The sequence below is a fragment of the Oryctolagus cuniculus genome, chromosome 6, assembly GCF_964237555.1.
Source record: "Oryctolagus cuniculus chromosome 6, mOryCun1.1, whole genome shotgun sequence".
NCBI lineage: Eukaryota > Metazoa > Chordata > Mammalia > Lagomorpha > Leporidae > Oryctolagus > Oryctolagus cuniculus.
In genome coordinates, this window is record NC_091437.1 from 10,381,083 (window position 1) to 10,405,835 (window position 24,753).

Consider the following 24,753-nt stretch of genomic DNA (forward strand, 5'->3'; position numbering starts at 1 on the left):
CAGTAGAATCACAGCAAAGTAACAGATGAAAGAACCTGGAGGGCCGGCGCCGCGGCTCACTAGGCTAATCCTCCGCCTAGCGGCGCTGGCACACCGGGTTCTAGTCCCTCTCGGGGCGCCGGATTCTGTCCTGGTTGCCCCTCTTCCAGGCCAGCTCTCTGCTGTGGCCAGGGAGTGCGGTGGAGGATGGCCCAAATCCTTGGGCCCTGCACCCCATGGGAGACCAGGATAAGTACCTGGCTCCTGCCATCGGATCAGCGCGGTACGCCGGCCGCAGCACGCTGGCCGCGGCGGCCATTGGAGGGTGAACCAACGGCAAAGGAAGACCTTTCTCTCTGTCTCTCTCTCTCACTGTCCACTCTTCCTATCAAAAAAAAAAAAAAAAAAAAAAAAAAAACCTGGAGGAATCATCTGCCAATTCCAGAGTACCCCTAGGTTTTCAGTGACATTACTGTAGCACAGCGATCCCAAGTATTGCAGATAAAACTGTGAGGGGAATAATATGTGGGCTGATTAGCCAGTATTAGAATCATTTGCTCAGATGGGGCTACCGTTCAGCATTCTCATCTAAACTGTGTCACTGTTCAGGTAGAATTTAGAGCTGTAGAGTCCTAAAAAGGAACTGTAGTAGTCATCAGAGTGAAAATAGTGAACATAATTTTAAAAAAGGTACTAGTTACATGAAATGGAGCCAGTGTCACACATTGAGTTAATGGCCAAGGTGTGCATGACAAATCATGGCCTCTATTGATCAATTACATTGTTATTTCTTCTAAGTCTGCATAGATCTTCACCTTGGTAGAATGTGGCTGCACAGGTTATAGCCCATTTGGGCTACTACTTAATTACGAGATGCAATAAATCAGAACCACTACTCGTCTACTGCATCCTCAACCCCTGATATTGTCACCCCCTCTGAACTCTCCTGGCCAAGTGTCCTAACTTCAGCACAGTGAGATCTGGCAGTTCCAGCTCATTTTCAGCTCCTTAATCCGGGTTTTTGCTTTGCTTACAGCTCCATGCAGAGCTTTGTGGTTTAAAGAACACCAGCATAGCAGGAATTCATAATGGCATTGGGATGTAGCTAGTGCTACTTTCAAATCCCTACACTAGCATGGCTGCTAGTGAATGGGAGGTGGACGGCAGAGGAACTGGTAAAACTGGCAGCAAAGGAACTGGGAGAGGGAGGAGTACACAGCAGAGGAGAGAGTGCCTTATTGTGGTTAAGCATGGAGGCTCGAGAGGCAGACGACACTGTGCCTTGTAGCAGCTGTGTCTTAGGCAAGCTGGTTAGCTTGTCCAAGCCTCTGCTTCATCATCTTCAAACAGGAATAATGCCTCACTTACAGGATTGGTGAAATGCATAAAGCCTAATACTGCATCAACCAATGCTATTAATAAGTACTAATATGAAAATAATATTTTTTACTAAGAAGGAGGACAGGGGGGATTATCACTGTATTAAGATAATACTGGTTATAATGAGCAGCACAAGAAGAATACATATAATTAAATCTAGAAAAATGTAATGGGAACACCCTAGATCTTTTTTCCTTAATTAAGCTGCTGTGCGGATTTTCTTTTGCATGGAGTTACTGTGTCTGAATGTCTGCTTTTCTTTCTTTGTGTTAACATTGGAAGAACATGTGACATGAGATGTGCTATCCTCAAGTTTACAACACACGATGCTGACTCTCACCCAACAGACAACTAGAAGTTGCTCATTTGCTTTACTGAAGCCTGATGCCCACTTGTTAGTTTTCGTTAGTTTTGTTCCCCTAGCCCCTGGTTACCACTTTTCCATGTCTTGCATCTGTAGATTTGACTGTTTTAGATACTTGATATCAGTGAAATCATTCAAACGCCCTCATGTTGCAGGGATCAACCATCATTTTCTGTAGACTTTACAAACAGAGACAAAATTAAGGATAAAATGCAAACACTTACATAACAGATTTTCACAAGTTCTCATTGATGAAATTCAAAATCATTGATTTCAAGGTTGTGTAAAACAAGTCTACTGATGAGATTAGTTGAATCCTTTACTGGAGGAAGTAAAAAATGTTTTGCTTAATTGTGGTTCAAATTTTGTGTTACCTATCATCAGATTGCTGGCATTCAGCTTTAAAAATCAGTCTTGGCTTAGGAGCTGCAAAAAACAGGTGACAGGCTTGATTTGGCACGTGGATGTAGTTTGCTGACCTTGGGCTTAAAGGACTAGGAAAACAGAAGAGGGGCTGATGTGGTGGCATAGAAGGTTAAGCCACTGTCTGCAACTCTTGGATGCCATTTGGGTACTGATTTGAGTCCTATCTGTTGCTGATCCAGCTCCTGGCTAATGTGTCTGGGAGGTCAGCAGAAGATGGCCCAATGCTTGTGCCTCTGCCACCTGTGTGGGAGACCTGAGTGGAGTTTGAGGCTGTTGACATCCGCCTGGTCCAGCCAAGGCCATTGTAGCTATTTGGGGGAATGAATGACCTAGCTGATGGAAGATTTCTTTGTCTGTATTTCTCTCTCTACAACTTTGCTTTTCAAATAAGTATATAAATCTTCGAACGAAAGAAAGAAAGAAAGAAAGAAAGAAAGAAAGAAAGAAAGAAAGAAAGAAGAAAAGAAGAAAAGAAAAGAAAAGAAAAGAAAAGAAAAGAAGAAAAGAAGAAAAGAAGAAAAGAAGAAAAGAGGAAAGGAAAGGGAGGGGAGGAAGGGAGGAAGGGAGGAAGGGAGGAAGGGAGGAAGGGAGGAAGAAAGAAGGAAGGAAGGAAGGAAGGAAGGAAGGAAGGAAGGAAGGAAGGAAAACCAAAGAGCCATGAGAGATTCTGACCAAATTAACATGTTAACAAATAACAACTTAGTCTCTGGCTTATTTTGAGTGAGGAGTGAGAAGTGTAGCTGTAATAGAATATAAACTCACATGTGTAGTGCAGTTGGAAGCAAAATTTGGGAATATGCCATGGTCCCTGATTTCTGAAAGAAGACTCAAGAATCTGAAATTGAACTTTCTTTTACATTTGCATGAACTTTCTGCAGAAAGGCTGGTCTGGGTTGACAGATGACTTCCTGTGTGTATGTTCCCACTTGAGGACATTGTAACAGAAAGGGAAGAACAGCCACTAACTCCCTCTCTTGGAAGAACATGATCGTCTAGAAGGAAAATGGATGTAAGCATGGACGTCAGCTCTCTGCTTTGTGTATACCTCCTGTGACAGCAGTGTGAAGAGGGGAAGTAAAACCCACAGATCCTCTCCAGAACCTTTTCTTAAATAATAATAAAAATCCCAAGTTAAGTTCCTTGGTAAATATTATTTTAGCTGGAAATCAGAAAGAGGAGGTTTGCAGAAGAATTAATAGTGATAGGGCACCTTGTTCCTTCTGCCATGCCAGGATGTATATCCTGCAAGCCTGGGACAGATGGAGAATGCAGTTCTTGCCTGCTGCCTTAGAAAATTCTAGAAGTTAGGTGGAATGAAGAGTTGAGGTCAAAGGGGAAATGTAACTGTGTCACCAATAGGGTCAAAAATTCTGTATGCTTCTGGAATGAAATGACCACTGTGGAGAGCCAGAGGGCAGTAGCTAAGGAAAGTTGTTTGGGGGGTAAAAGAGTCAATACTGCCCTAAAATGACTTTGATTTGAGTGCACTAGAATGATCATTAGCAGACACATGATTTTGTAGGAACCAAGAGATCAATCACTTGTGGCAACTTTGCCATATTCTGGGAAAATGTTAGGGGAAAGAACCTGGGATGGCAGGCAGTCTACAGAAAACGAGAAAATGGGGAGACGTGTGATATCTCAGGGAATAGGTGAAACCCTTAAATTGAGTATGAACAAACTCAGTGAAGCCATCTGAGTTTCGAGCTGAGCTTAGGGGTTCATAGTAGAATGGGCTCCTGTGTAGAGATCCAGTGCAAAACAGGGGAGGCCTCTTTCATAAGAGCACAAGGAAGGTGTGGTAAAGACACCGGGTTCAGAGATGGTTATGCAGACTTCAGTCCGAGAACAGTGCTGGGCTTAGTACTTCGGGGAGGTCTGAGTGGTGGGAGACACCAGGGGGCAGGCTGGAGCGGCCCGCTGGAGAGAGGAAAGCTTAGCCCTGCCACAGATTTGCCTGGCTGGTGATATAGATTGGGTAGGAAATGATAGTTCTACAGTTTTATGAAACAAAGAATTTTAATGATGTAGGTTTTCTCTACCTCTTCCCCCCAGAAAAACCATCCAGTCCTAACTTGCTAGACCTTAGCTCTCAGTGTACAAGTGTATGAGTAGGATGAATGCACAGGTGACCAACAAGCCAACGCACTTCAGCGGAATTACCTTCCTCTCTGCGGCGTGTGGGGGCCCGCTCAGTGTCAGGCTCTGTGCGAGGGTCATAAAGACAGCTTTGACAGGGTTTCTGGAGACAACAGCTGTAGGAGTTGCATTAGTTATGATGTTATGCCCACTACTAATAGACACGTGAAATTGCTGCAGAAGCAGATGAGAGCTAGCAACCCGTTTGTTTTCCTTCTGCCTGCCCTTCACAGTGGCTCGTGGACAACCCGATTCACCTTGTACACTGTATGTACTGAACTAAGGCATGGTGGGGCTTTATTTTTAAAAAATATCTGTCTCTAAAATGAAAGCCTCATTTTCCACTGGAGACAGTAGCACAGTAAATAACCTTCTCGATTACATAATGAATTCCAGTGATATTTATATTTCGGTGCAGAAATTCCTGCTGGGAGTTCACTGTCATGGAGTTCGCCAGCTTTAATGGTTTGAGAACTGCTCCTGTTGAGATCAGCTTGACGAAGGGTGAAATAGCAGAGAGAGAAATTCTTACACATCCTCTTAAAAACATGACAAGGGAGGTAAGGATAAACTTAAATGGTGCCTACACATCTCATATTCAAAAATAATGTATTTTTAACCCCTTTGTATTATTTTGCACCAAAATAGAGTAATTAAGGATCCAGTTACCATGGTGATACTTCTTTTAAGAGCAGATAAGTAAATTCACTCAATTATAATATGAGGAAATAGTGAATACAACACAACAGGCTCTTTAAAAATAGTGACCTTTTTTAACGACATAAAATAAGATAAATTGAGCTTTTGGTGCTGGGATGAATTGAGAGGAATCTAGTACATTATGATATATTTTTCCCCTTTCTTAGGAAGCTTACATTTCTTAAACTTTTTTTTTCCCCTGTCATATATGAAACTAACAAGACTTGACCATTTGTGAATGGAGTACCGGCAGTTCTCAGAAAATGTTACCTCTGTAACTGCTACACCCAGATGCGTTGGTTTCTGTAAACTCTGCAGGTTAAAGCAGTTAGCCCACATTTCCCTGAGTTGTCCTCGGTGTGTATGAATGGCAGCCTGCCTGCCTCCCGCGTCCCTGACTTCTCTCTCCCCTCTGGCCTTCCATTGCTTCCTCTCATCGTCTCTTCCTGTGCTTTGTTCTGGCATCCCCTACACTGGCCCCCAATTCTCTTCTCCTTTGCCTCCCAGTACTTCTCTCCCTTTGCTTTTCCTTAACTGACTGAAAGTTAAGATTAAATATTACCGAAGAGCATAAAACTGCTGCCCGGGTAACTCCACAGCAGGGAGGAGTGTGTTGCTGAAACAATGGGATTGAACAGGGCTTGACTGTGGATGTGGGGAGGTGCAGGAGATATGGGGCAGATGGCTAAGAGAAAGGGTGGCAGGGTCAAGTCTGGGGGAGAAAGGTGAAGGGGCAGCGAGTCCCCCGGGGCAGACAGGCAGGGTGGAAGTTCCTGTTTCCCATCTAAGCCAAGGTGCTACCAGTACAGGAGAAAGCGTTAGGAGAGGCCCTTGGTAGAGCATGGCACACTCTTACTTAGAATTATGTCCACATCTCCATGAAGTACATTGCTTAATGCAGCAGGAGTTGGAAATAGAAATAGATATACAGCTGGTAAAAAAAAAAGTAATTGAAACACGAGTATAAAAGAAATGCAGTGACAGCCCTCCTCTTCTCCCCCGTCAGCCACTCTCATTGCTTAGCTCCATTTTTCTCTGCATTGCGATTACGCTGGCTGGAACAACTCGGAAGTGTAAAAACTCAGGCTGCAAGATTTCTGTTCCCATGTGTGGGGTGGAAAACTGTAGAGCAAGAATTGCCTAGACTGTGAACCCTCTCTTTTTCCGTTTAATGGTGGTAGTATGAGGGCAAAGGACAGGTTGCCACACTTTGACCCTACTTTTATTATGCAGAGAGTTGTTCAAAGACAGCAGCTGGCTCAGATCTATAGAAGGAGGAGCTGGGGAGGTCCCCGTTCCTTTCTGCATTCTGCAAGTCCCATGGCAGCTCAGAGGATGTGGTAACTAAATGCAGGATGGGTGGCAGTGAGTGAACCAGGGATCTCAAAGCAGGAGCCTGGACCCCAGCTCTCCATCCGCAAAGCCACCTGCTCTGGAACACTGTGAGCCACTCCGTGGATGCATCTCTTCTGTAGCATGCCATTCCCATAGGAGCTTCCTTTGGGGCATTTTCCTGGGTGAAGTTGCTTGGATCTTTTGATTTCTGCCTTCCTCTTGGTGTATTCCTTTATTTGAGTGGCGGGCTTTGTGAAATTCTGCTGTTGTCTAAGTAGTGCTTCAGAACCCTGTAGACTGACACCTGTTTCATAGAGAAGAACCCAAGAAAAAAACACAACGAAAGAGTAGTATTTCCTAAGTATAATCCTAAATTATAGATACTTAATTTTTGCATGTGTACTTAAATTTGCATACATGGTACAAAACACAATCAGTGTATGTACTCTTCTGTACTCTGGTAGAGTAAGCTGATGAGACAGTGCTTAAGGCGTTGTTAACTGGCATCTCACAGTGCAGTGGACAGCTTACTATAAAGAAGCTCCATTGCAAATGCCCTTATATGTTTGTTCAGATTCTCGCTTCTCATTCTTTGGAAAAAGATGCATGGATTGTCTTCTTCCTCAACAGGGGATATGAGAAAAACCCTTATAGCATTCTTACCAGTAGATTCTCAAAACCCTAAAACCCTGTGGGTTGGGATCCAGAGACACTGGTGCCCAGTGCCCTCCTGAGGCAGGGTTGCCTGGAAGTCTCAGGACGCCGTCCAGCTATGCACTGCAGGTGAAGACTCCACACAGGTGTTTCTAAATATTGTATTTTATTAACTGAATTTGAAGTTCTCTCGAAAAACTACCCAGAGTACCTTTGAAGCATACTAAGGTGACTTTTCTCCTTGAATTTACACAGGAGTTTTTAAAATATCTTTAAATTTAAGGGATGTCTTTTCAAGATTTTGTATGTTGACTGTCAGAATGTTACATATGTTAAGCCAGAAAAAAAAACCAGCATATTTCAGGCTCCCTTATATTGTACTATTTGTGAAATATTCTATGATGTCAGATTTAATTGGCACTGTTGAAACTTCCAGTTTTCTCTGGTTTTGATGATTTATGCATTTAAGTCATTGTGCCTTTAGACTCGATAGAAAAATGTTAATGTGAAATATTGCATTCAAAGACATGCAAGAAATCTAAAATACTGTTTTATCTTTCAAAAATATAACCTTCTGTTTTTAATATGAAAACATAACAGATCTATCTTAGAATTCTTTTTTTAATAAGAATTAGCTTTTAATTTTATAAGAATTTTTAGAGGAAAAACTCTGAGAAAAATGTAAAAAGGTGAGAAAGCTACTCCAAAGACCATATGCCCGTGGTGAGTCGTTATTAACTGTTGTACATGTTGTCCTAACTGTTCTATAAGCCGAGCTGCAGGACGAGTGGGCTGGGGTAATTTCTCCCCCGTTTCCAGCATTTTCTCCTCTGGCTCAGAGCCACCTCCAGGTCTTAGGCAGGTGTTGCTGCCCTGTTCGAGTCCCCCACCTCAGGGGTCTGCCCAGTTGCAACAGGGGGAAGATAGAAGATAAAAGGATGGTTTTCACGTTTTCCCCTCTTCCACCAGAACACAGCTTCGAGGCATCCCCTCCAGCAGTTCCTGGTCACCCCAGTCAGCCACACAAGCACCTGTTGGCTGCTGGAGAGTCCTACTCTGTCGGAGCTTAAATTGTAAAAGGGAGGATGGACATTGAAGAAGAGCCATGATAGATCAGTCACTTAGAGAGCATTATAGAAAACATTAAGTTCTGTGGAAAAAGAAAAGTTGACAGGCATGAGCAGATATGAGTGCCAGGACAACGGTCAGAGGCGGGGATAGGTCACGGAAGAGACACTTGAATACTGGTTTTGATGAGGTCAGGGAGTGGATTGTGTGACATATGTGCACATAACATTGTGGTTAATTTTGATTTACTGTAATTTTAATTCTTAAGATAAATCCTTCCTTACCATCTCTAGGTATGTAAGAGTACTTAGCACTTTTGAAAATCCTGTCAATGGGCTGGCACCGCGGCTCACTAGGCTAATCCTCCGCCTAGCGGCGCCGGCACACCGGGTTCTAGTCCTGGTTGGGGCGCTGGATTCTGTCCCGGTTGCCCCTCTTGCAGGCCAGCCCTCTGCTGTGGCCAGGGAGTGCAGTGGAGGATGGCCCAGGTGCTTGGGCCCTGCACCCCATGGGAGACCAGGAGAAGCACCTGGCTCCTGCCATCGGATCAGCGCGGTGTGCCGGCCGCAGCGCGCCGGCCGCGGCGGCCATTGGAGGGTGAACCAACGGCAAAAGGAAGACCTTTCTCTCTGTCTCTCTCTCTCACTGTCCACTCTGCCTGTCAAAAAAAAAAAAAAAAAAAAAAAAAGAAAATCCTGTCAATGACTTTGGAAAGATAACAGTCTTACACTTACTTTATTTGCAGCCACCTAACATTTCTGTTACTGCAGTACATTTCAGATCTAAGTTGGTGGATGCTGTAGCAAGTATTATTCAGATATGCCAATCCCATTATGAAAGTACCATTGCATTTTTAGTGCTCGTGGCTATTGTTAGATCAGAAGTCCCTCCCTGCTCTCCCAAGAAGAATGAGCTGTGTTTGGCTGACCAAGATCACAAGAGTACCTAGTAGGTGACTAAGGTTAATGTGTTGTTGGTAATAGAACTGAAATGAAATACGTCTCGTCAGCATGAAATATTTTTTGTTAGTGTAGAATGATTTCTTTCAAAGATGGTGACCCATGTACCTGTGTCTTGGCTTTAAATTTTTTAAATACAGCATAATATTAAAAGGTTCTCTGAAGAGAATTTTCTGCTAAACAAGGGAGATTAAAATGAATGGGTATCCACTGATCTCGTTCATGTTATATTTACCATTTAGGAAATGCAGACAAGCCATTATTAATATATGCGTTTCTAATGTGAACAAGAGATTTTTAAAAAATTTTTATGAATATAAAGAGAGCAGAATTCATGTATTTCATAGGTGCAGTTCTAAGAAGGTAACCATAATGCCTTCCCTCTCTCTTACTCCCTCAACCGTTTCCTTACTTTATTTCTTTTATTTAATTCTAACAAGAGATGTCAGCCACCCCTCTTTTAAGCTACTGCTGTAGTTTAATTGATGAATATTTTGAGATTTTTAAGAGAATCTCTTGAAGAAACTTGACATTTTCAGCTGTATTTCTCTGTGTGAGTAAGGATTTTGTCTCTATGCAACCAAAATCAAATCCACAAGTTACTCCACTATGGAAGCAGCATTTATAAACATCAACTGTAAAATTTTGTGTAGATTAAAATACACAATCAATTCAGTTTATTAGATACATGTATTGCAAATTTGAACTTAGAAATGTTAATATATGCTATGAAAATGTCACATTTACTGCAGATACAAGGATAGAAACAAGGTTTCCATGACTAGCATGGTTTGGTAATTGCTGGGTAGTTTGAAGTCTTCAGGAGAAGAAGAAGTGCACAGCTACAGGGTACTTGGGAAAAGTCAAAGAGCCACAGCATTTGCATGGATGGCTGCAGTCGCAAATAAAAAGGGAAGCTATCCTTGCTTCTCACACTTGGTTATATGCTCGGAAATGCTCCAGTCTTCTATGATCCCGATCACCTGAGTGACTCCCTGCATTCTGTCCTGGTGGTTGCAGCAGGGCTGGCAGTGGGGTGCACTTCTGCAGCCTCCTTGGGCCACTGCTGGGCAGAACTGTTGGCTGCTAACTCACAGTTAGACTGTGATCTGTTCCTGTGAGGAATATTGTGAGAAAATTGGTGAACTGAAATACGCAGCATGGAAATCAGTGGGAAGGAAACGTCTAAATCAGTAGCAGACGAGATGACCCAGATGACCCCAAGGACAGAAAAAAGCCTTTTTTTTTTTTAACTTGGACCTCTGACAGGAAGTTTTAAGTCTTCTGAAAAGAACTGTTTTCATGAATATTTCCTATTGAAGAATATTAGGTCTTAAAACACCATGATACTGGTAAATGAAAGCAATAACATTATTTTGAAATAACATTTTTGCTCTGGGCAGATAAAAATGTATTTTAAATCGGGATCAAATATTTATAATAAACAAAAACAGTAAATAGAGACTAAAAATAAACAATGACCAGGAATATTTAGCATGATTTTAATATAGATTTTATTCTGAAATTTAAATGATTAATATTAAACAATATTGCTGGTAGCCTTCTGACAGTAATGGATTTAAATGTTTTCTTCAGCAACAATTTTAGTGTACTTTTGGGTAAAAAGTGCATAAAAGAACATTATAAAATATAATGTGTCTTGTGTTCATTGGTTAATGAGAGCTCAGGTTCTCAGTTTGGTATAATACAATTAATTGCATGCTTACTTTTTTGACAGTAGCTAATACACCAGCCTGAAGTAGATAATTATATGCATATTTTTCCCATAATATTCATCTTCCATGAACTTGTTGAAAATTCCTTACATGGCGTGGGGTTCAAAAATTTTTGCATCAGGGGCTGACACTGAGGCATGGTGGGTTAAGCCGCCATCTGCAGTGCAGGCATCCCAGAAGGGTGCTGGTTGCAGTCCCAGCTGTTCTACTTGGGCCCCTGCACTCACATGGAAGACCTGGATGAAGCTACTGGTTCCCTGGCCCAGCCCTGGCCATTGTGGCCACTTGAGGAGTGAACCAGTGGAAGGAAGATCTCTCTTTCTCCCTCTTTCTCTGTAACTCTGCCTTTAAAATAAATAAAATAAATCTTAAAAAAAGAAGTAAGCTTATCTTGTAACCTCATTTTCCTTGAACATTTTGAAGTACATGTGTGTGTATATGTGTGCAGCTGCAATTCATGGCAAGAATTAGTTTTAAAAAAACTGTATGGATTCTGGAGATTTTTTTCCTCGGTGCATAGTTATCATGTGCAGCAGGAGAGGGGAGTGAGTCATTTTTAGTCTCTTGTCTTACACTTCCGGTGCTTTGCTCTCCCATTACCTGTTTGTCTGGGGTGTCCCTTGGGAAGCCTGACTGTGCAGCCGCCTTCACAGAGACCCGCGCCTGGGACAGCTGGCCGTGTTCTGAGTTCACTTCCGGCAAACCTTGCAGGGCTTCCTGTTACGATGGATCATCACACAGAAAGCACAGTGGTGCCAGGGCTCTTTCCTTGAAGGAGGCAGGCACATTCGCACACTATTTTTCTTCCACTCTCAAGAGAGCTGCTCTTCAGGCGATAGGGGGTACCAGTCCTCAGCAAGGCCACTCGGTGGCCCCCAGCATGCAGCTGCCACATTGCTCTTCATTGAATTGGAATATGGAAGTGTCTCTTCCCTCTTCAGCACGCGTTATAGAGCTGGCTGGGCTTGCTGTTGCCACAGAGCTCACGGCTTTGGGGGTAATGACCAGCTTTCTGTTGCAGGCCTGTGAGAACCTGTGTGACCGGGCCATGGCTCATTTTGTACTGTGTGCCCCGGGCAGTCAGTGTCCCTGTTTACTGTCCCCGGGATTGCAGTGTTCCATCCTGTGACAGACATTAGGCTTGCTACACACGCCTCCCATTTCCTCTCTGCTTTGGACTGCCCTGAACAGCTCTTTCCCTTTCTGCAGAACACAGCTTAAGGAGCAGTCGTCCAATCAGCACCTCATTGTTGCCATCTTGTAGTATCACGTGTCACTCCTTTGGGGTGCTTGTCACTTTGCATCTTAGCAGTTTTGCTATTGGCACTGCGTTGTTGGCTGGCATGATGGAACCCAAGTCATGTGTTGTTGCCTCGAGTTGAGCTGTGAACAAAGGTGATAAATAGGCGTGTGCAATGGATGAATTCAGGCTCATGACGGGATTGTTTTTGAGATACCATAATGTCGCTCCCCCTCTTCGTGGAGGAGCGACACCATAATTGATTGCTTTAGTATTTGAAGTGGAGCAGAGGCAGCACAAATTTGTAATAAAGCAACAAATGACTGTGTTTTGAAAGCCTGGTTGTTTCTCATTGCTTGTCATTCCTGCATCATCCTAGTCACAGGACCACAGTACACCCTAGAATGTGAATTCCTTCCCTAAGAACTAATAGCAAGCAATTAAATAACGTGTTCTTCCATCTTGGATGGGGAATTGAAAACGTATTGCTTTAGGGCACTTTGGAAGATTGCCTATTTTGTAGAATTGAAGTACTGAAGTACCTTCACAGCCGCATTCCAAATATATGGTTGTTGGTGAAAATTGTGAATCCAGACAGAGAAGTGTTCCTGCCAGGATAATTGGGGCCACATGATCAGGGCTCCTACAGGCTTTGGGAGATAAATGTGTTCATCCTCTGGCATTTCTTGGCTGCTTCATATTCTAATGTTTCTTAAATCGATAGGCAGGATTTTTTATCCCTCTTTTAGTCCTTTTTAAAATTATTTTTATTGTTGCTGTACTCTGAGTACTCATTGGAGCTGCCAATTAAGAACAAGCAGTAAATCTTCTTGGTTCTACCCACTGGAGTTAGATCACGGGCATTTCTTCCTTCTTGGTTGTTAGGAAGAACCTCTGAAAAGGATGGTTTTCTATATTGGTTAATACTGATTTCTGTGTGTGATGTATGTCTTGAGGGGTACTGGGGTTCAAGTCTGGAGAAAACTCTGGGACTTGTTATGGCCTCCAGCCAGGTTGTTACAAGATTTTGAGTGGTGATAATTAACACTGGAGTAGCTTTTTTTTTTTTTAAAAAAATAAAAGGATATTTTCTTTAAGATAAACGTATGCCACTTCTGGTTTTTCTGCTCATGGGTACACCATTCCTATCACATGTTTGTTAGTGGTTTCTTGATATCTTTAATAAGGTTTTTATTTTGAAATAATATTCAATTTACAGAAAAGCCACAAATAGCATAGGGAGTTCTTATATATTCTCCTCCCAGTTTTCCCCACTGTCAGCATCTTTCATTACATTGTGGGTATGTCAGAATGAAGAAGTTAACATGGATAGGTTAGTACTAACTGGGCTGAGGCTTTTATTTGAAATTTTTCAGCTTTTCCACTAAGAGTCTTCTGTCCCGGGATGCATTCCAGATGCCATTTGTATTGCACTGCATTTAGTGTCCGTCTTTCCTCATAAAAAACAAATACAAAGCGAAAAATGAAATGGAGATTAACCAAAAGACCAACCCATAGTGTCATGGAATATTGCAGTGATGGGAAGAATGAGGGTTTTTATACACATTTTGTGAGTCCAGTGTCATCCTTTGATAGATGTTCCCGCACCCAGCGGTCAGAATTCTGTTTGGAGGGGATGTCTTAGATCTTGTGAAGATACCTGAGTTGGTGTTGGTACCTGTGACATTCGTGCTGTAAGGGATCAAGGATAGAAATAAACACAATGCTGATTAAGAGCAGTTACTCAATCTGGCTTTATTTCTCTGATTTTACTGTGAGATCATTTGATGACTTTTAGACGATTTTAATTCTTAGAATAAGGCAAGAAGAGAGCACTTTTTAATAATTGATCCTCATGTGTATGACACAGCTTGTTTTCATTAGAAATCATTGGGCTGAAATAGAATCCTCTTACTTTCGAGGTGCAGATGGTCTGTTTACAATTATCAGATTTTTAAGAGAACACTTGACCCTTTTTTGTGTTTTAAAGTAATTTATTGGGAAATTTTGGTAAATTATGTGAACAGTGGCTTCAAATTTTCTTAAGACAGCAAGTATTAAGAAATCCCAAAGTGTTCTGTTACAGGTGGTGAATATACATGTAGAGCGTTTTCTTCCTTAGCTGATTACTGAAATTTTATGGGCCTGGTGTGGATTTTTATATGGGGACTGTGAGAGTAAAATATATTGGAGGCACACTCCACTTTCCAGTCATTTAGAGATCAGTCACTTACTTTTAAGATAGATCCATGTAACTGGGCTGTTCGTATTTTAGAGTGTACAGTATGTGGTAATTGATCTAACCTATACTGTTTTCAACTGAACATAAACTAGGAAACCAATGTGATGCAAACATGCTATTGGCACAGATGGGTTCATGACTCCAGCTACTTCATTCCCATCAGCAGTGTCTGCAGTATTGATCAGCCGTTGGCTTCAGCCCCTGCCTGGTTGTATTGCCTGTGCTCTCTGATGATGATGCAACTTAAGCCAGCCATGTGAAGTTGAAAGGGCATCAGGATGGAAGTGCAGAGAATGGATTTCTCAACATGGAGCTGTTACGTTAACTCTCCAATCTTCGATGTTACTCTTGCTCTTTTCGGGCCTCAGTTGCCTCATCTGTGAAATGGAAAGTTTGGATTGAGAAACTGTGTGGAGTGTGGTAGTTTTACAGATGGATGGGTTTGTAATTTTTTCTCTCCAAGTTATGTACAGTTGCTGTTCAGTGTCTGCAGCAGTGGGATAAGCTGAGCCAAATCATGGCTTTCTGTAATTTTTGGATCTCTGTGATCACCGTGGGAGCAGAGCTCTGCACCAGAGGTGACAAGGTCAGCTGCTTGAAGTTATCTGTCAGGTACAGAGCTGAGTGAAAAAAGAGAGGTAGGGACCTGGATGGCCTAGCCAGCCATGCTCTAATGGTACTGCTGTCACTCAGCTCCCAAGGCCTGGGCCCCAAAGGAAGGCAAGATCTTTTGACATTTCAAAGAAAGCCATAGAGACAGCCATTTATGTGAACTTTCACAGTCTTCAAATGTTAGCAGCTAATTCAATTTAAAGAAAACCCACTCTGTGGACTGCATTAAATATTTGGTAGGCTACTACTCATCCTTTGGGTCCTGGCTTGAGATTTCTATTCTATTTCAGTGACTTTCAAGCATTTTGCCTGTTAAAATAGCTTGCAGTTTTTCACATAGTATAGTCACATATGCAAATGCGCTAGTATGTGTATTAAGCAAAACATAAATTTTGGGAATCAGTGTGTGTGATACAATTCTATTTTTTTTTTTTTTTTCTGTAGAGAGCAGAGACAGAACTGCAATCGCTAGGGCTGGGCCACAGGAAAACCAGGTGCCTGGAACTTCCTCTGAGTCTTGCTGATGGGTAGCAGAGGCTCAAGAACTTGGACCATCATCCACTGTCTCCCAGAATGCACCAGGAGGAAACTGGATTGGGAGCAGAGATATTGAGACTAGAACCAGGCACTCAGATATGGGATATAGACCTCCTAAGCAGAGGCTTCACTCCCTGTGCCACCCCAGTGCCTCTGTTCTGTATTTTTATATTTTGGTTCTTGAGAAAAGTAGACATGCTCACACTTATTAAGTCATTTTCTTGACTTACCCCAGGAAATATAGAAGGCAGTATTTTTTGATACTTAAGGTGGTTTTCCCGCGAGATCAGAGATCTCAGAGGTGCTTTTCCTCAGCTTGATACCTTAAGGAATTTATTGTGTGCTTTTGTTAAGAGTGTAGTGCCCACTGGTTTGTGAAACCACTGAAGTGCTTCTGTGTAGACTGACTGTGGTTGACCAGCCCATCTCCGTCAGTCCGCCCACCCCAGCTCCACTGCGACCCAGAGACTGAGAGATTGCTGAGCGGCAGAGCAGCCGCAGCGCTCGGCCCAGGCTCTTCCTGGTTGGTTAAGGTGGCCGACTGGAGGCTGAAGAGCTGGAAGTCGACTCTAGGTAGCAGTGCATCCTGGGGAGAAGGTGCCCTGATTGGACAGCAGACACTGCTGGATCTGTAGAACTGAGCACACAGCTGGGGGGAGATGGCAGAGGCTTCCAGTAGATTCCGTCTCTGCTCTTGGGGCGTTAGTGGTGAACACTGAAATCCCGTCATCCCAGTGAAGGGGCCTTGGCAGATTCTTAAGAGCTCAAGTCGTTATTTCTTTGTAAGGCTAGAAAAGTACTCTCGGATGCTTGACTCCTTCTTTATCTCTGGAAGAGTACAGACTGGGGGAAGGGGCAGCCTGTGTGTTCTTGGGAGACCGTGTTGGTGGCCACAGGAGGCAGGAAACCACAGGGTTCCTCAGCAGACCTCGGCTCCCCGTGGGCGGATAGCTGAGTCTGCCTCCAGTCCTCGGGCTCTGTTGGACTGTCCTGCGAAGACGCACAAACGCTGCTTACTACCTGGATGCCCTCCCTCCTGCAGCCTGTGACTGATATCCTTGGGCCTGTGTTTCTCTGGGAAAACAAATCACCCTCATCGTGATGCGACTTTCAATTCTAGAATATCATCTTCTGCTGTTTGCAAGAACATAATTGATAAAAAAAAAGTCGAGTTGCTGTTATCTGGCATAGCATGTTAAAAGAGCAGGATGTCAGTGCTTGACAAGAGTGGAGTGCTCACTTAACATCGTTCCAGACTTTCCGGAAGGTGTCTGGCGCAGCAGTTCATACGTCACCTGGGACACTTGTGTCCCCTGTTGGAGGGCCTAGGTTGGGATTCTGGCTCTGATCCTGATTATGGCTTCCCGAAATCGTCAACCCTAGGAGGTAGGAGGTGATGCCTCAAAAACTTGGGAGATCTAGATGCAGTCCCAGGCTCCTGACTTAAGCCTGGCCTAACCCTGGATGTTGTGGGTTCTTGGGCAGTGGATGGGACATCTCTCTCTCTCTCTCTCCCTTCCAAATAAATAAAAATAATCAAAATAAATGAAAATTTAAAAAATACTCTGCACCAAGTATTATATCCCTTTAGGGTACGAGACTTGCAAATGTTAAAGGGAAAGTGATGATCTCTGAGAGTATATGAATATAACTTATTTCTTCCAAAAATTGATTTAAAATGCATAGTGAATCTACAAGTTTCCATAAAAGCATGTACTCACACAGACAGTGGGTCGCAGATCTTCTGTATTTTAATTTCCATCGGACCTTACTTCAGTAACATAAAAGAAAATGCTGGGCAGTGAGATGCAAAATGCGGAATTTTTGATGAGTAGGTGTGATAAGTGTGGACTGGAGTTGAGTCTCCTTAGCTCCCGCCTGCTGCTGCATGTCACGGCTGAGTCCACAGAGACACCAGCAGAGGTGAAGGGCTCTTTTTCTCCTGCAAGTTGAGAACCTTGATATCAAAAAATAAAACTAAGAAAGTCTGACCCCACTTCTAAATCCTGTTGACTGGGTGCTGGATGTTGCCATTTGCCTTGTTTCTTAGCTGTTCTTACGTGGAAGCAAGTGAATTAGCTGTCTTGATGTTCAGCACTGAGCACGTGTTGACGTTATTTCTCAGATGTAGGTACATCACCGTTTTCTAGTCCCTTGTGTACGTGAAGTTACAACTCTTTCCTATTCTCTCCTTCAGGCTCGGCCATTTCTCAGTAATAGTTCTGCAAATGTTTAAAGCGATCAGTAATAACCATCAGTCTTTAATAATGTTGTATACTTTCATTACTGGTTAAAGGGAAATGCTGTATTTTAGCCAGATCAGAATTACTTGAAAGAAAAATTGAGATATGCATAGAAAAATAGCAGGTCAGTTATTTTAGGCAGTCTGTATTCTTTCTGGTTGACATGGTAACTTTAGTTAAGGGTCGAGTGTTATAATTAACCCACAATTCTTAAGCTGTTTCTTTTTTTGCTATATTGGAATTACCATTTTATCTACAGAGCTAGAAGTGAGTCAGCACTTGACATATGTTTTCTCTTCATGGATTGACAGTAATTTAACATTGTGATGGCGTCTGACTTGACATTGGCCAAGAGGTGACCAAGGAATTGAGGAGCAGATGCAGCGTGAACCACACACAGCATGATTGCCTTGCTTTCCGTTGTGGGTTAGATTCCACAAATTGGATTTGGATGCAGTGAACTGAGTTTAAATGCATCAATACCCAAGTGCTGAAAACATTGAGACTTGGAATTAAAAACAAAGTAGCCCCACTTTCTGTTTCTTTATATATACACACACAACTCCATCTCTCTCTCCCCACTTTTTCTATAAATAAAGCTGTTATTATTCTAGTAAAGAATATTGGCCTGTTTTTCTTATCCCTCCAACTTTCCTAAATGTGCATGTTTTTCTGCCTTTATCTTTTTTGAAGATTTATTTATTTATTTGAAAGGCAGAAAGGCAGAGTTACAGAAAGAAAGGAGACACACACACACACACACACACACACATATCTTTCATACACTGGTTCATTTCAAAATGGCTGAAATGGCCAGGGATGGACTGATCAGGAACCAGGAGCTTCTTCTGGGTCTGTTACGTGGGTGGAAAGGTCCAAGCACTTGGGCCATCCTCCGCTGCTTTTCCAGACAGAGAGTTGTATTGGATGTGGAGCAGCTGGGGCATGAATTGGCACCCAAATGAGATGCCAGCATTTCAGGCAGTGGCATAGCCACTATGCCATGGTGCCAGCCCCTCTACCTTTATCTTTAGTGGGGAGATTTGTTATATTAATCTTTCTAGAACAAAAAATTTAATGTGTCCTTTCACCAGTAAGAATTGAGTGTGTCTCTTTGGCTCACCCCATCACCTGAAATCTCTGGTTAGGCTGTGAAACCTTTCTGCATCGGTGACATTCCAGTGGCTGAAATGTTCCCATTGGGTGTTGCAGTTCCTGGGTTTGATTCCTGGCTGCACCTCTGATTCTAGCTTCCTGGTAATGTACATACTACGAGGGAGCAGGTGATAACTCAAGTTGATGGATCCCAGCCCCTCACATGCGAAACCGATTGAGCTTCTGGTTCCTGGCTTCGGCCTGGTCCAGCCCCTGCCATTTAGGGCATTTGGGAAGTGAACCCTCAGACTGTAGATTTCTGCATCTTCCTTTCAAACAAACAAATAAATAAATATTTTACATAAGGTGCATATTATGGAAAAACAGTGCACAGAACTCAAAACTTTGTAGAAAAATAAACTTGTCTTTTAGTTTTTCTTTTCCACTACCTTTTGAAGTTATTATATTAGCACTACCGCAGTTTTACCCTTTCACATTGTTCTGATCCTATTAGTGTGTCAACTAGATGATGAATATTTTGAGAGAAGGACCCATAATTTAAATTGTGTGTCATATCATGTATATGAATATTCTGAACGTGTGCTTGGTTATTTAAAATATGCCTTGGTATTGCTGATATTGAAAGAAATGGCAGATTGGCAGTGGTTTAAGAGTCAGGTTTGTCATGGCTAAAGTAGATAGTCTGAGGCATTGTCTGATTTAAGCTTAGTTTCAAATGCACTAAACTTTCTTGTGTTCCTAGGCTACAGATCTGTCCAACTGTTATTCTAGGTGATTAATTTGCAAAATAATAGATTCTGTAAATACTTTATGGAGCACTGATTATATATAGGATCATCGCTAGGTGTCTAGGGACACAATGTTGAATAAAGCAGTCAATTCCCTGTCCTCCTGGAGTTCATAGCCTACCCCGAGGGACTAAAATTACGTAATCCCTCACAGAAATGGACAATTGCAACTCTCACAGTCGCTGCAATGGATGCCTACAGGGATTTGGCCTAGTCAGTAAAATAAGATCCAATCTTCCTAGCAGAAGAAATTGAAGAATGGTCAAAATTAACCAAGTGACAAGAGAAGGTGTGCTGTGCTGGGCCGAGAGATGCTATTATAGAACTGTGGCACAAGATGTTGCGGAGTTTTCTTTTTGTCATGGCTAGAAAAGCACCTGAAAGCAGAGAATGCTGTCTTCATTCTTAATAAAAAGTGCAAATGTGAAGTTCAAGACCGTAACGGGCTTTTGAGAAATAACGGGGCTGGTCGTTAGTTTGAATAGCGTGAGAGGTTGGGTAGAACAGAAATTATTTGCAGCAAAAATGAAAAAGAATGGAGAAATAAGTGAGCCATTGTGGTTTAGGTGATTTTATAGGCACAAGATGTTGGGAGTCCCACAAGAACTCAAGAAAGAGCTGCCCTCCCCTTCCACTCTGGGGTAGAAGAGCTTCCGCCCGCCTTGTGTGGACAGTCCAGTGAGTGGACTCAGAAAGCAAACAGTGTTGGAAAATCTGACATCTCGGGGGCAGCCAGGCCTGGACCTGAGTCCTGGTGCTGCTGACAAAAGAGACTTTTCTCCCTCTGAGTTCGTATTAATTGAGTTAATGTTTTGTAATAACTAGCATAATACCTTGAATGAATATGCTCCACATTTCTCTTTCTCTCTCTCTGTGTGTGTGTCTCTGTTTCTCTCTCTAATTCCTTTCTCCCTAATTGTTAAGGTACTTTGAGAGTTCACTGTGGCCTGGGGCAGGGAAGGACAGAACTTGACAGATGCCTTGACTCTTTTACTATCTTTGTTGCTCTTAACAGCCATCAATATAAGTTTCTTACTGTTATCACCAGGTTTATTTAAATAATATGAATTGTCTATAAGGTATACAATTTAATGTGTACACACACACATAGTATGCATTGTGAAATTATTTCCACAGTCAAGCTACTTAAAATATCTATTACCTCACATAGGTGCCCCTTTGATTTTTGTGGTGAGGATACAGAAAACCTCCTCTTCGAGCACATTTCCAGGATAAAATACCTCATTGGTACTAACTCTTGTCACCTGCTGTGTGTTAGGTCTCAGAACATTTGAACCCTTTGGCCAACATCACCCCATTTTCCCTACCCTGGATATCCCTGTCTATTTCCGTGAGTTAAGCTTTTTTGCATTCCACATAGAAGTGAGATGGTGCTTTGTCTTTCTGTGTCTGGCTTATTGCAGTAACTAGCTCTTAAACTCTTGGCCAGGTTCATCATCTATTAAATATGGATAAGAACTCCCTCCTCAAGTGTTGGTCTCTTCACATATTGTGTGGCATATAATCAGTGCACAATAGATGCATGTTAATTTCTCTGTGTACTGGAAACATGTAAAATTATCAAGTGTCACCAAGTATTCAGGCCAAGCGTTTTCTATCAGGTGCCAATCAGTGATCTCACTGCTGAATGGTTTAGCCCAGTGCGTTCATGTCAGTGTGGGTTATAATAAACGGGTGAGACAAATTGGTGCTGTTGTGGAACTGATACCGTGCAGGGGTGCGGAGAAGGACATCAACCACGCGGGAAAGATGTTCGTGGTTTCTCTGACCCAGTTGAAGAGATCCTCTCGCTGTGCTGGCATGGTGCCTGAGGCACTTAATCAGTGCTCACTGTTTGATTAGGTGAGTGAATATTTCCATCAAGAGCGCAGCCCAGGATGTGCAGAGCATGTCATAAATATACTTCCTTATGTAGGACCAGAGAACTTTCTGGCTGATGGAGCCGTAAACAAAAGTGGATCTCTGGCATCCTCTTACATTCCATTTCACAATCCCTGAGGCATCTGGGGACAAATGAAAGTGACATTAAGTTGTACAGTAGTGGTAGGCTGTACAGCGCACAGATCGTCTTCATAAGAACACGTGAGCCTGGAAAGTTGACGCTGATTTGGAATTCAGTTTGTGTTTGCAAAAGCCTCTGCTGGTTCCTTTTATCAGTGTGGGCGGATATTGAGTTGTCCCTGGTAAATGGTTTTTTTCAGGCTCATTCTATGGCCTCAAGTGATTGCACTGGAACGTAGGTGTTTGAATCTTTCTTGTTGATATTCACTGGGATTACTGCCACTAGGACTTATAATATAGAGTAAATATAAATGAAGTCGAAACAGTAGTGTGCATATCACTTTGGGCAATGGTGTTGACATTTGTAATGCAGCTGAAGTCAGATGGAAATTGTAAGGTAGTTAGGTAAACAGTATTTATCTTTTTTACTATTCAGAGTCCATGCCAACTCTATCCTTTTTTTAAAAAAAATATTTAATTGTTTGAAAGGCAGAGTTACAGAGAGACAGAGGCAGAGAGATCTTCCATTTGCTGGTTCATTCCCCAGATGGACGCAGTGGCCAGAGCTGGGCTGAGCCAAAGCCAGGAGCTTCTTCTGGATCTCCCATGCAGCTGTAGGGATCCAAGTATGTGGGCCATCCTTCCCTGCTTTCTCAGGTGCATTAGCAGAGAGCTGGATGAGAAGTGGAGCAGCCAGGTCTCAAGCCAGTGCCCATATGGGATGTCCGCACCGCAGGCAGTGGCTTTACCTGCTACACCCCAGCACTGGCACTAACTCTATCATTTTAAAAACATTTACTTTATTTATTTGAGAATGGAGTTAGAAGAAGAAGAGAGAGAGAGAGAAAGAGAGAGAAAGAATCTTCTATTCTCTGGCTCGGTCCCCAAATGGCCACAAGGACCAGCAGCTTTATCTGGGTCACCCATGTAGGTGCAGAGGCCCACGTACTTGGACTATCTTCTGCTTCTTTCCCAGGAGCATTACAGGGAGCTGGATCAGAAGTGAAGCAGCCAGAACTCAAACTGGCACCCATACGGGATGCCATTGTTTCTGCAGTTTAAGTCATTATGCTACAATGCTGGTCCTGCCAACTCTATCATTTTAAGGTAAACTTAAAACAAATAAGAAATATACTTTCTTATTGTCTGTGGATTGTCCCTAGCTTGTTTAGAAAAGTTTTTATGGGTCTTAAGTATAAAATAATTATATAAATTTATTGTAATTCAAAACTGAATGTTTTTCATGTTGAATCTCAATTGTGTTTCTTGATTTTTGGCCATGCTTGTGGAAATAAGCCACCTGCAAAATTTCTTCTGCACCTGTCTAAGCTTAGATAAACGGTATCCTTGGATAATAGAAATTCTTCAGAAGAAATCTTTCACAACTGCAGAATTACGGTTTTATTTCTGTAGCACGTCACACTGTAAGTCCCTCGGCACTCGTTTCCTATTGGTTGCTAGAGTCGTCCAGAACATATTTATTGTGAAAGATTGGCGTTCACATGAGAAGACCTGAGTGACGAGTTTGCCTCTGGAAATAACCAGTTTCATGACCTTGGCAGCCTTAGGGGTTACACAGTTCAGAGAACAGATCAGATAGCTCTGAGCTTATGGTACTTGTCTCATTTTATAGATGGTCCAGAGATTTTAACCAGTTTGTTCAAGACAGATTTGTCTCCCTGAAAGGCCTAAAAATGCAATCCAGGTTTTCCGACTTGGCTTCAGTGCTGTTTCCCCAATGCTCAGATATCAGGAAGAATGAAAGAGATCTCGGATCAGTAAGTGGGAAATCATTTCCTTTCCTGTAGTGAAAACTAAAATATTACTAGGTGTTATCAGTATATTTACATCCTTGGAAAAATTTCAGTCAGTTATTAAAATGTGGACTGAGGATATAAAAGAGAGCACTGATAATGAGAATATACTGCAGATTCCTTACAAAACAGTCTTACAGCTCTCATGTGTAGTAGTGACTGCTCTCTGTAGCGTAGCGTGATTTTGCAAGGGGTTTTGGAGAGCATCCCACAGTGTCTTTGTTACACCGAAGGAAAGGTCCTCAAAACCAGGAAGATTTGCTTTGGATTATTGCTCGCAGTTTATCAAACACATAATTATTCCAAAGAATGATGCATTCAGGGCTGAGTTTTGGCACCTCCCTGGTTTGCCATGGAGGCGCTTTCTGTTGTCTTTATTACAGAATGGTTTTCGTGGTGAATAACTGCATGGTCAAGGTAAATATTATACCCCATTGTCTTCACAAGCTCTTTGCAAGATTGTTTTTCTTCACATTCTTGCTGAGAGATTTTAAGGTCAAACCTGTAACAAATTCATTTCTATGAATTCTGCTTGAAGACAATGCATATCCATTTACTAACACATTGAGACATGAGTGTTGTCTTTGTTTCTTGTAATGTTTCTGATTAATGTTTTTTTTTTTTCAATTCTCAATACCACATGCAATGATTGCGGTTGAAATAACACCATCTGTTACAATAGTTACAGTGGAACCACCATACTCAGATCACTACTCAGTAGTGTTTCATTGAATAATATAGCATGTCGGGAATTTTCCAGTAAAGCACACAGTAGGAATTCAACAGATGTCCTACTTCAGTCTAACCATAACCAGTAAGGCATTCTGCACTTATGTTCCAATAAGTTCTTTATTTTGTTTTGTCTCTATTCAACATCTTTCCCTTCGATTGGTTAAATCTATAGAAAGAAAGCTAACTGAATTCCCAGATAACACATACTGAAGAAAGGATAGCAAACATGTTGAACTTTAGAATCAGATTTCAGTATCAAGTTTAATGCTGCTTGTGGAGGGACCAGGTGTGTAGGCAGGACTGCCATGGAATATTTTGTAGGTTATTGCTACTGACAAGTTTAATCTGCCTACACTCATTCAAAGGATTGTTTATAAATGTACAGTGATAGCCCTCACAAGATCTTGATAATCTGTGTGCAGAAATCATGACTGAATTTAATGAAGAAAAATTTCAGATACTAAGCTTAAATTTTAAAAATTCCAAAGAAAAATAAGGAAAGAAGGAGAAGGAGGGAGGGAAGCTATGGTGAGAAGTATCATTATGCTTTTAAAACTGTATGTATGAAATACATGAAATTTGTTCCCTTTATATGAATAAAAAAAGAAAGAAAAGAATGTGACTAGTTTCTCTCCATGTCCAAATGCCTATCTCTTAATGAATTTTAT

General features: G+C 42.1%; 1 protein-coding gene across 4 annotated transcripts in view; it reads left to right on the top strand.

The window, feature by feature from the left end:
* PRR16 (proline rich 16) overlaps nucleotides 1-24,753 on the top strand; it is a 187,441-nt gene that overhangs the window by 47,307 nt on the left and 115,381 nt on the right. Inside the window, exon 2 of one of the 4 annotated variants that reach the window (XM_051843344.2) lies at nucleotides 22,516-22,646. The exons of the other annotated variants lie outside the window; for them this stretch is intronic. Coding sequence (XP_051699304.1) covers nucleotides 22,608-22,646 — 39 coding nt within the window. The 5' untranslated portion in view covers nucleotides 22,516-22,607. The remainder of the gene's footprint in view (nucleotides 1-22,515; nucleotides 22,647-24,753) is intronic. 4 annotated transcript variants of the gene reach the window in all.